The 12,288-nt window shown below is 34.1% G+C and overlaps 2 protein-coding genes across 3 annotated transcripts; one reads left to right on the forward strand and one right to left on the reverse strand.

Annotated features, from left to right (window-relative positions):
- Nucleotides 1-345: 345 nt before the first annotated feature.
- LOC109242265 (AT-hook motif nuclear-localized protein 5-like) lies at nt 346-9,426 on the forward strand. 2 transcript variants are annotated; one of them, XM_019409122.1, is made up of 5 exons: nt 347-1,393; nt 2,079-2,146; nt 3,042-3,173; nt 8,593-8,754; nt 8,851-9,426. In XM_019409122.1, exons 1-5 carry the CDS (start codon nt 910-912, stop codon nt 9,070-9,072), a joined length of 1,068 nt encoding a protein of 355 aa, XP_019264667.1. In that variant the 5' UTR covers nt 347-909; the 3' UTR covers nt 9,073-9,426. The 2 variants fall into 2 exon arrangements, with proteins under 2 accessions (XP_019264668.1, XP_019264667.1); XM_019409123.1 differs by lacking the exon at nt 3,042-3,173 and having other exon boundaries at nt 346-1,393.
- Nucleotides 9,427-9,914: 488 nt separating this feature from the next.
- Nucleotides 9,915-10,798, reverse strand: LOC109242259 (putative ripening-related protein 1). The gene has a single exon (XM_019409114.1). It carries the CDS (start codon nt 10,700-10,702, stop codon nt 10,133-10,135), a length of 570 nt encoding a protein of 189 aa, XP_019264659.1. The 5' UTR covers nt 10,703-10,798; the 3' UTR covers nt 9,915-10,132.
- Between the last annotated feature and the right edge of the window lie 1,490 nt (nt 10,799-12,288).

Consider the following 12,288-nt stretch of genomic DNA (forward strand, 5'->3'; position numbering starts at 1 on the left):
ACTGTATTAACATGTATTCCCGCTATGTATTCATGAATACAGTAGCGACAATCACCTTAAAAATAGGTCTGTCCAGCTATCTAATAACGGAAAAAAGATCAATTAACATGATATACTCCTTATATAACTCAATAAAATCAATTATAACACGCATCGTTATCAACCCAATTAATTAGAATGATTTTTGATATAATGCTGAATTAAAAATATTTTTCAGATGTGACAAATCAAACAAACCCTTACATCATTCCTGACTTCTTAAACCCTTTCCAAACCCCTCAAATATTAAAGATAAATAATCCTATTATTATATTATACTTCAATGAAGAAAGGTGGCTTCTGTTTACTTTAATTCAAAAGCTGAAAATTTTCTACTACTATTTCACTTTGCTTTTGTCTTCACCCTCCTCTTCCTCTTTCCCCAAAAAACTCAGTTCAGTTCAATCACTCCTCTCTTTCTCTCTCATTTCAAATCTAGGGTTTTCTTTTTTCCTTTTCACTTTTCCTGTTTGATGTGCCTTAGCACAGTTTTTTTCATCTTTTTCACTCAAAATTACTATGTGGGGTGGGCTTTTAGAGCTACAAATATTAAGCATTCTTCTAAGTAAAGCTTAAATGTATGATCTTTAGTAGTTTTATTCCTTCAAAATTCAACCTTTACTTTTTCCCTCACTCCAAGATTTCATTTTTTTGTTATCTTTAGCTTTTTCCTCAACTTCCTGAAAAACCCATCTTAAACCCTTGTTAGCAATTCTTTAAAAAAGTTTTTTTTCTTGGTTTAATTAGGTTTCTGTTGTTGGTTTTTGTCTTTTGGTTAATTAAACTTCAAAAAGTTACAATCTTTAGTAAATAGAAGGATCAAGACTCAGTTTTTTTCCTTGTGGGGTGTAAAATTTAGTGAGTAAATGCATGGATGTAAGAGAAGGAATGACACTATCTGGTTCTGCAGCTAATTACTATCTTAACAGAGGGATTAGTGGTTCTGGTTCAGGGCCAAGTCCTGGTGCTGCTAGTGGAACTGGGACACCCAGTGGTGTACCTGTATCACCTGGTTTTAAGTCCCTAACAAATGCTAATATTGCAGTTCAGTCCAATATAGGGAGTAGTAGTACTGGTAATGTGAACTCAACTTACCAAGTTGAGAATCCATCACCTAATTTTGGTCATGGAATTAACATTAGTATGGCCTCTAGTGTTTCACCTAGTGGTAGTGATCCAGTGAAAAAGAAAAGAGGCAGGCCTAGGAAATATGGTCCTGATGGGACAAACATGTCTTTAGCATTGTCTCCTTTGTCTAGTAACCCTTCAAGTGGTGGGTCCATTACTCCTGGGCCGAAGCGAATACGGGGCCGGCCTCCTGGTAGTGGGTGGAAGCAACAATTAGCTGCTGTTGGTGAGTTATGATTTGAACATTAATGCGTTATGGCATTTCATCGATGTGTAACCCGAGGGGCGGTTGTTTAAGTTGTTGGCTAATCTAGAAGTATTACATTTTTGAAAGTATAAAGTTTGTTTACAGCTGAAATCGTGCCTTTTAGTTCACACATACAAGGGATTTCTTTGTTTGTTTCAGTTACATGTCATACTTATTGTAGTGATGCTACATTTATGGATGTGTGGTAAATGACATTTGCCCTACATTGTTAGGAAGTGAATTACAATTTTATTCATGTGCTTCTAGTTTTGAGTTTTTAGTTATGTCTAATTAATATATATGGTGCTGCCTGTCACTGATAATCAGGGCTAACAGCCTGAATCTTGTTCACATTTAGAAGAGAAAAAATAATTTATTCAGACTCAAATTATGTTTTATCAGATACACCTGCACTCATTTAGTTAGACAAACTTGTCCTATTGTGGCTTAACTCGAACTGATTTGCTTAAATGGTTACACTCGGCATCATGTTGGTGGCTGCATATCGCATAATAATGATATTGAAGGTGTTGGGGGTAGGGTGGAAAGTTCTCCCCGGTAATTCTAATTTGTTGGTTAATTTATATCTCAATTGGAGTAGTAACTTGCAAGATGTCTTATTTATTTGGTCGTAGTCTCTGAAGATTAAATTGCTATACTGCAGGTGAATGGATGAGTAGTTCGGCTGGATTGGCTTTTACTCCTCATGTTATACACATTGGTGTAGGAGAGGTATTGCTTACACATTTTGTATGTATAATCTTTTTCGGAGCTAATACTACTAAGTTTGTCTTTAGTGTATGACTGAAGTGTTTTTATCATGTTTGCCTTTATTTGATCCGAGTATAAGTCTTTCGAACAATAAATCCGGGTTATGGATTAAAGTGAATTGATGTCTGATGTTGGTATGTGATTTTCATTACCTGACAAACAAAATTACAGTGAATGCTGTGTATTTTCCTTCTCACTCATTCCTATGGCGGGAACTCGAGTCGAGATGATGCCAGTATTGTCAAAGGCGCGCTTAAGCCCTAAAGCAAGGCTCAAAGCACATTGAGCGCTTCGCCTCGCTTTGTGGGCACTTTAGTGTCGCATCAAAGCTCTAACGCATACTTTTTCTTGCCAATGAGTGTAATCTTGAAATGGCGACCTTAAACAGCTGATATTTCACTTTATCATGAATTTTTTTTCCAATTTCTTTGTCCATATATTTGTTATTCATGCTTATAGTGATTAGTCTTGGACTACTATGCGTATTTTTACTTGTTCTCCCGTTGCGCCTTTTTTCATTAAAGCTCACGCTTTATTTGCGCTTTGCGCTTAAAGCCCCAACGGACCTTAGAGCTTTTTTGCGCTTTTCGCCTTTGATAACACTGGATGATGCAAACCAGCAAAAACGCACGTTTGGTAACCAAAATAGAAACAGTGTTGACATTGTTGGGTAGGTTATCCCACAATGTTTGTCCAGAGGAAGAGCTTTCAGATGTGGAAAAATATGATTGACCGATGTTGGATCTTAAACCATACATGTGCTTAAACATTCTATTGTCACCAAATTTTATAACCTGTATTTTATTTTTCTTGGTGCGAAATGCACTTAGAAATATACTCTCCCTAAATTTTACAGGATGTTGCGGCAAAATTGTTGGCATTTGCACAGCAGAGGCCTAGGGCTTTATGTATCTTATCAGCTAATGGCGCAGTTTCAGCTATAACATTACGCCCCCCTGCCAGTTCTGGTGCCACTGTTACTTATGAGGTTCGACTTTGTTTAATATTTTGTATTCACTTGGACTTGGAGAGCCGATAATACCAGCAAGTGAGTTGTTGAGAGTCCTTGACTGGGATTTTACATAAAATATTCTACCTTCGAGATCCTAATTGAGATTATGGAAAGTGAAGAGCCGAGTAATACCATTAGGCACGTTATTGAGAGTTTGAAACATAGTGAAAAAATGATGTTCTGTATGTTTTGATCAAAGCTTGTTGAAACTGTGGACATGGGCGGATCCACATGCATACTTATGGGTGCTGAAGCACCCACAAACTTCGGTAAAAACTTTATTAGTTATGTAGAAATTTCTTAAGATTTTGACATACAGAATGAGTTAGCACCCATTGGCTTGGAGGAGCTTTGGGTGCTTTGGCCTAAACATAGGTTTTTTGCTCAAACATCGACGGTTCGATCCACTTAATCCTTCTTTCCGTTTAGCGCCCTCTCTCGCTTTAAAATTCTTATTTCTCCTATTTTAAGCTGAATTTAGCCAAAATAAATTTATCTTGCTTTCTCCTTTTTTTTTTCACCTCTAAACAATTTTGTTTGCATAAATAGGAACAAAATCAACTAATATTATCAAACTTATAAGTAAACCGTTCTGAAAGTAGGTCGACAATTTGATACCTAAGTATTCTTTTATCCATCATATTCACATTTCTTTTTTGAGTAGGTTAATAACTATGCTGAGCTTTTCTTACAATAATTTTAACCTTTTAATGAACATATAAACGAAAATTAATTAAATCGAGTGAATCTAAAATTGGCCAAACTAATAGATTACATACTTTTACTGTGATTTTGTGACAAGTGTTAGATTTACGGTAACTAGGGGTGTTTATAAGAATCCGAAAAACCGAACCAAATCGACCAAAAAACCCGATACTTTTTAGGTTTTGTTTGGTTTTGGTTTTGAATTTTAAAAACCGATCAAATTTGGTTTGGTTTTGGTTTTAATCAAAAACTAACCGAACCAAACCGGCTTCTAACATTAATCCTGGTTGTGGCTGCATAGCTGGTAGGGGTGTTCATAGTTCGGTTTGGGTCGGTTTTTCCCTAAAAAGAATCCAAACCAAGTAAGTCGGTTTTTCAAATATTGGAGCCAAACCAAATCAATTGAGTCGGTTTTTTTCGATTTGGTTAGTCGGTTTTTGTCAATTTTTCGGTTTTTTCGGTTATCTAGCCGTTTTTTCTTATATATGAGACATACACTACCCAGTGTTTTTGAGAGCGCGAAGCGCAAAAAAGTAACAGGGGCTTGCCTCGCTTCAAAAGCGAAGCGCAATTCTTAAAATACATATAATATATATAATAATTAAATTATAAACTGAAATACACATTAAAAAAAATTAAACTACTTTAAATTTAATATAATATATATATATATATATATATATATATATATATTATATATATATAAAATTGATTTTCTAAACTGAAATGCATTTTAAAATTAATCAAACTGAAAATATAACATATATATAATAATTAATTTTCTAAACTGAAATACATATAAAATTAATCAAATACACTGAAAATGTAACATATATAAAATAATTAATTTTATAAACTGAAACACACATTAAAAATCAATTAAACTGAAAAATATAACACACACACACACACACACACACACACACACATATATATATATATATATATATATATATATATATATATATATATATATATATATATATATATAATAAGTAATTTTATAAACTAAAATACATATTAAAATTAAGAAGAATAAAAAGGGAGAAGCATAACAGAATGAGCGCTTCAAGTTCATTGAACATTTCAACGAAGATTACTTGGAAATTGTTTCGTGGAATGTCAATCACAGTTATGGGAAAAATACATTTAGAAAAGAGGCTATAGAAGCGTAACTACGGATGCACAAACCTCACTTGGTAATACTGCAAGAGTGCGAAACGCATATCAAATGGAAAACTAGCACAAAACATGAAAACTTGGTGTTACTATGGGACAAAGAACGCATCAACTGTGATAAATCTTTTAGATATCACAAAGAAAACACTAGAGGATTGACAAATATATATTGGCAAATATTCAGCTGGTTAAATATCTATCGGTTAAGTTCAAATTTCATGGAGTTTATGGAGATCTAACGTATGGTCTAGATTTAGAACCATTACAATTGACACCACATCCCGAGTCACATAATAAGTTATATGATACATCATGACTTATGATCGGGGATGCTAATCTAACCCGCCCATCAGAGAGAAACATCAGATCTCCAAATACAAAAGAGCAGATAAGTAACTTCATCAGTTTTACGGCTAGCCCCGGTATTTTAGATTTCAGCCCCTTTACATATGGAGATACAAAATAACCACAAAGATTATCTAAACTTGATAAGATAATCTGCACTTTGAAATTTTACACTTTATTTGGACGTGTAACACCAACTATTCTAGGAAGCGACATTTCGGACCATATGCTGATAAAGTTGAGGTTGGCACGCCTAGGTAAAGTTGCACAAGTGGAGAAGAAAAAATTGGTATCCAAATTGGCACTCTGTGAAAATTAAGTTCAATTGCAGTTGTGTAGGTTTTGTAAATTGGCAGTTCTCGTCTCTTCACCCCCCTCCCCTTTTTTTTCCTGGGCCATGAACAGTGGACTTCTACTAATGCTTTCAATCTCAAATGCACAGTAAGTGCATAAAGTACTCATTTTGTCGAATGCTGCTAATATCTTTTTAGTATATATGTTATTTTGTTACTTCTCGTTCATTCCCTTCTTTGATTTAGTTAATGGTGCTTGATACTTTATTAGTTTCAAATGCTTTAATCATGTCTTGTATACGAGGACTAATATTTCTCATGCAAGTATGGTTGTATTTGCTTTAATGTGCATCTCTAATTTAAAATAGCAATCTGTAATTACTAGATCACTTTGTTCAAATGACATTTTGATTAAAATATGATCCTATTTTCTGTAAATTGGACTTCAGTGTTGTTGGCATTACCTACTTACCATTAAATACTTGAGCTCTATAGAATTCACAAGTGGTCAAAATGTTAGAAGCCATATATAAACAGGTCAGTCCATATGTTATTCTACTCTACTATACCCAAGCCCGTGTTTGAAGAAGTTATCGTTAGGTTTGGACCAAGCTTATAATTAAGATAATTCTAATTCTTAGTCTAGTTCTTTGCTATTATAATAATTTAATTCTTTGGCTTTACATTCTAGTTTGATTGGTAGTTTTCTTTTACTAAGTACAAGAATTTATTTCATGTTAAAAATAATTGATTTTTAATTGAGTACTTAAATTCTTCATCACCATTTGATTCAATTATCATCAATATATCTTGAAAATAATAGATTTTGAAAATGTAGTCGCTGGAATATGCGTTTGGTAGTGTATGTCTCATATTTAAGAAAAAACCCGATAAATAACCGACATAAACCGAATCGATAAAAAACCGACTCAATTGGTTTAGTTTGGTTCCAATATTTGGAAAACCGACTTACTTGGTTTGGTTTCTTTTTAGGGAAAAACCGAACCATGAACACCCATAACGGTAACATACAAGAGCACCCATTAACTTGGATTCCTTGATCCGCCACTAACTGTGGAAGGTGCTGCATATTTTCTAGTTAATAACTGCTGAGATGCTGATGCATGGTTTGTCTGACGGCTAGCTTTTATATTATTGCCTCTTTATTCTCCCATCTCAAGAGCTGCTTTATTTGGAACATTGCCACTTCCTTTATTTAGGGGAAAGAAAGAGCAAAAGGGAGGCAGTTGGGGCTCTTTGCTTCGTGGCTGTTACTTAGGAGCTTCAAGCTTCTTTTGAAAATACTGTAACAGTTAATATCAACTGATTTTGCGATTAGGAGAGATCAGATAATACACTGCGATTTTAAAAGTTATTAGCAGGTGGTTCTTTTGGAATACTGAATGTGACTGACAATATGCGATTGGTAGAGACATTTTCATAAGCTTGTCTAAAATAAAAATAAAGTATTGAATTGTTCGTGATCGATTCTTGATTTGGTTCCGAGGACCTTTCACCTGTTTAGAACAACATATGTTCTATAACATTTCAATAAAACAAACTCAGGCAACACTTATAATTGTTTTACATGTCTTCTGTATCAAACTTATCTCCTGTGAGAAAAAATCTATCATTTTTCTTTATTGCTGATGTTGTTTGTTGTGATTGTTACTTTGTTATATAACATCTTATATTTAACAATTTAGCTTACATATGCAAATCCAAACTATAGGCCTTCTATAACATGTTACCTGGTCATGTAACCTACATGTTTCATGCTTAATTTCACTTCAATGTTGAAGACCTGAATTATACTTTCTTTAATGATTCAAGAAAGTATGTGAAGCTTTTATTTTTGCTCTTTCTTTATCGTTAGAATGTGTGGAAAATTTCCCCTTTTTTCAATCTAGTATATTGAGTGGATTAAGATTTCTCCTGTATCTAAGTGCCAGAACACTTTATTGGTCCATGATACTGTTTTGATTCGTCACTTATCTATCAACTTTCGTGTTTAACACTTTAATGATCCATCCATAGGGATTCAGTAGTATGCCTAAGAAAATTACAATAAAATTCAGTGCTGCATCAATTTCTACTCAAAATGATAGTATAAGAGCCATACCATCATCGGTTATCAAAAAGAGCCATATCGTCCTCTCAAGATTGCTTATTCTTCTTCTTTACAATGGCTAAAATTATACTTACAGAAACAAGAAAGATTGGAGAAAGTCATTGTCATTTCTTTAATGGAAAACTACAAATAGAGTGGATATGAGCATGAGATATAAACATTTGATGCTGCAAATATAAAAAGTTTAGCAAGTACTTCGACATATTAGTCAATATAAAGATCATACTCAAAAAGTTATGGTAATTTAATGGAGTATCCATGACTGGAGAACCAGAGACCTCCAATAAATAGTTTGGTTTTACCAACTAACATGCACATAATTGTAGCAATTTCTAATTTAGGTTTATTTGTCTCTCCTATCCTCTCTTTTCATTACATGTTGGCTATGTGATACATGCGATTTAACAAGTCCATCTGAATTGTTGATAGTGACAAAGTCGATGCAAACTTGAGAAAGTAGCACGTTTTTTTTTCCAGTTGAAACACTTTTAATGTGTCTTCCTTGTTGCTCAATCTTTGTCTCAATACTTAGACCATCTATTTTCATACGCATGCGCACACTTATAAATCATGTGAATGGATGTTGACACTGATTGGAAAATGTCTATAACAACTTTGTTCCCTTTGTGTTCTCTCCCCTCTAAAATTTCGGTTCTCTCCTTTCCTTTTGCCATATATGCATGTGATTCTGCTTGTGACAAATCATGTATCCTGACAACTACATGTTTCCTATTCTGTGCAGGGCCGTTTTGAGATACTATGCTTGTCTGGTTCATATTTGGTTGCTGAAAATGGTGGCCCACGCAATCGCACTGGTGGTATAAGTATCTCGGTTTGTAGTCCTGATGGGCATGTAATTGGAGGTGCTATAGGGGGTAGGCTCATAGCTGCCAGCCCTGTTCAGGTATTTGCTGAATGCTTGTTTATCTCTCCTTAATCTTTTGTGAGTATTTGTTTTCTGTTTTCTGTGTAACAAGGAAATGAATAATATTTGCTGCAGGTAGTTGTATGCAGCTTTGTATATGATCCAAAGGTAAAGAGCAAACCAGAAAGTACTACTCCCATTAAAGAGGAGAAAGAGTCTGCTGAAAAGTCATCTACACCAATTGCTGCTACTCCGAGTCAAGATCCTACTTCAGGTTCTGGCACGGGTGTTTGGCCTCCAAGTTCCCGGCCGGATGTAAGAAATTCCCAGACTGGGATTGACCTAACACGTGGATGACACAATTCACTGCAATGCACACATGACGGTTTTGTATATATGTGCTTTTGTAAATGAAACGCGCGCCAGGAGATCAGCTCGACGATTTAACCGTCTGTCTATTAGTAGGATGATGGATTATGCTAACTCTGTAACAAAATTCTTCTTTTTAGGTACTGTTAAAGTAGTAATGGTAGGGGATGATGGCTGTCGAAAGTAAAATGCATTATTGCATTTGTAGAAGGTTAAGTGTGATGGACCAAATTGTCTGAGGAAAAGTGGTGGATTTGCTTTTGATCTCTTTTCTGTAGTAACTTAGAATATTTTTTATCTGGGGACAAATTAACAAGTCAAATGAGAGATCTTTTGCCTCTATCGATCCTTCATTTAATTATGCCATAAAGTTTAGATATTATGATATTATGGCTTATTTTCTTAGAACCATTGTTTTATCTTGCTTGCAAACACCGCAAGTTGTTTTGCCAGGGTATATATTATATACATGTGGCACATCTTGAAAAGCAAGAAATTTGATTTGTGGTCCGGCGCTTCCTCGACGCATAGTGGGAGCTTTGTGCATCGGGCTGCCTTTTTTGGTTCATTCTGATAAAGATTTGCATGATTCTTGGCTCAAAGAAACTAGTATAAGCAGATTACAACAACAAACCCAATGTTTCCCCGCAAGTGGGGCCTGGGGAGGGTAGAGTGTTCGTAGATCTTACCCCTACCTTGTGAGGTAGAAATGTTGTTTTCGATAGATCCTCGATTCAAGGAAAGAGTATAGTATAAGCAAATTAATTTTGTCAAATTCAGTTCAAATAGATGCATGTATATACTTGATCATTATATTTTAACAGAGAAGCAAGTAGAAACTTCTTTACCATATGATAACTTGAATGGAAAATAACAACAACAATAACAATAAACCCTGTGTAATCTCACAAGTGGAGATAACTTGAATGGAAAAGAAAACAAGAGAAAGAAAGAGTATTATTTGAAGAAGGGAACTGTGACTTGTTGTCAGTTCCTCGGGATATGCAGGGTATTTATTAAAAGCCAGAAGATTTTATATCAAGATTCATTATTCAGACCAGGAGATGTCAAGCCAACCCCAATCTTTCTTAGGAACACCTAAAGCTTTCCATACTGCTTCAGAAGCATCCACAATGTTATTCGGGCAAGGAGGTTGGTATGCATGTGGAGCATCACACCCTTCACCCGAATCACATTCATCGACAACCATTGCTTTCACACTCTTCCCATTTGCATGTATGGTAATGTTTTCAAAACATCGTCTCCCTTTACTATACCATCCGGTGGACAGAGCCACCACCGGAATAGAGTTATGGTAATACGTGCCACTACATTCTGATGGACCGCCACCATCACCACCTTTGTCAAAGTCGTTAACGGTAAGAATTGCCTTCGTGTGACCTGTAATCGGAGGTGAACATTTGTATGTAGTGTAAAATTTTCCTTCTTTACAACATTCATCACCAGGGCTACATTGATCTTTTGGGGCCTTTTTACCCTTTATTTTTCCACTTGGCTTGCATTTTTGAGCCTCCACTAATGTGTTGGTACAAACCATGGAATAAAGGATCAAGAAAGTAACAAAATGAACTAGGCTAAAATAAGTTCCCTTTTTCATTGTTGAAATTAAGTTTAATCTAAAGTAGTTGTGAAGTAAACAAGATGTTTTTTGTGGTGAAAAGCTGATATAAATTATAATTACTTTGCTATTTATACGAAAAATTTGCCGCCCAATTTATACTTGGAAATAAATACTGTTGGTCATGTAAATCAAAACCATGGAAAAAAATGGGGTAAAAATACTAAGAAAATGAAGGGACAAGAACAATAACAATGTCAGTAAACTCTACTAAGAAAATTTTGGTTTTATTAGAGAAAAGCTAATATACAAATAAAAAGTGTTGCAACTTTACTGTTTGCTTTGTAGACGTGACATTTTGTAAAATTAGGTTGTTTAAACATGTAGTGAAATATTAATTTTTTTTTTACTATGTTCATGTGCATTAGTTCTGAAAATACAATCATGTTTGACGTTTTTCCAAATAATTTTTTTTTAAATCTTAATTATTTAGTCTTATTTGAAATTATGTTTTTTTTTTTCTTTTTCATGTAGCATTATTTTCCTCGACTAACATTATACAATTGACAAACTTTGACGCTAATTCCAATATTAAATAAATCCTCAATTAAATCCATGTTAATCCCCTATAATTTTTATTTGGAGATTAAGATTAGTTTCTTCCATCTCTTTTTTTTCTTCTTCTTTGGATATATGTTGTTTTTAAATGAAGAATGGGACATAGAATCTATCTTGGATGCTGTCGGGTTGATCCTCGAATAATCGGTAAAAAGTGTAAAAATAGCACGGACTAACCAGTTTTTAGATTGGTCGTTTAAAAATATCCATCGTATGCAAAGTCATTAAAAAATAGTCATTATTTTGCTGCAATATGGAAAGTTCCGGCCTAATATACTGAAGATCGGTGCACCTGTGTATGAACTTTCAGCATATTATGCTGGAACTCCAGCACGCAGAAAGTTCCAGCATAATATACTGGAGATTTGAGCACCTGTATATGAACTTCCAATATATTCTGCTGGACCGGTTGGATCCCATATTTTTCGAAGTTTAGACATGTGGGTGTAATATTTTACAAGAATATAGATTTTCCAAGAATGTAGAAGATTCTGTCCCCCTTAACAACTTTTATCATTTTTATAAATTGTGTTTGTTTAATAAAATAAAAAGACTGAAATGGAAAAGCAGTGCACTTTAATTGTCAAAGACGTCCTTTTCAGATCAAAGTCAATTAGAGGTGTTTGTTTACCTTCAAAATCTGACCAAACATAAATTGCTTTTTTAATATTGATAAAAGCATTTATCAAATTATTTAGCCAAACACATATTTCTATTCTCGAGAAACATTTTTTCTTTTTAAAATGCACTTTGGCAAAAGATATATTTCAAAATAAGCCAATTTTGAAAGTTTGCCAAAAGGGCTAGTACAAATTAGCAAAGGTCCCACTCTATGATAAAAATTTACTTGCATGGGATGTCTACACTAATCATAATAATTTAAATGATTAATTAATAAATAAAAATAGAAATATATATATTGATTAATAGTAACTTAGGTATATTTGTGAAGACGTGTGTAATGTATTTAAGGATTGAAAAGTTGTTTACGTCTCCTATAAATATGC

The sequence above is a fragment of the Nicotiana attenuata genome, unplaced genomic scaffold (genome assembly GCF_001879085.1).
Source record: "Nicotiana attenuata strain UT unplaced genomic scaffold, NIATTr2, whole genome shotgun sequence".
In the NCBI taxonomy this organism is placed as follows: Eukaryota; Viridiplantae; Streptophyta; class Magnoliopsida; order Solanales; family Solanaceae; genus Nicotiana; species Nicotiana attenuata.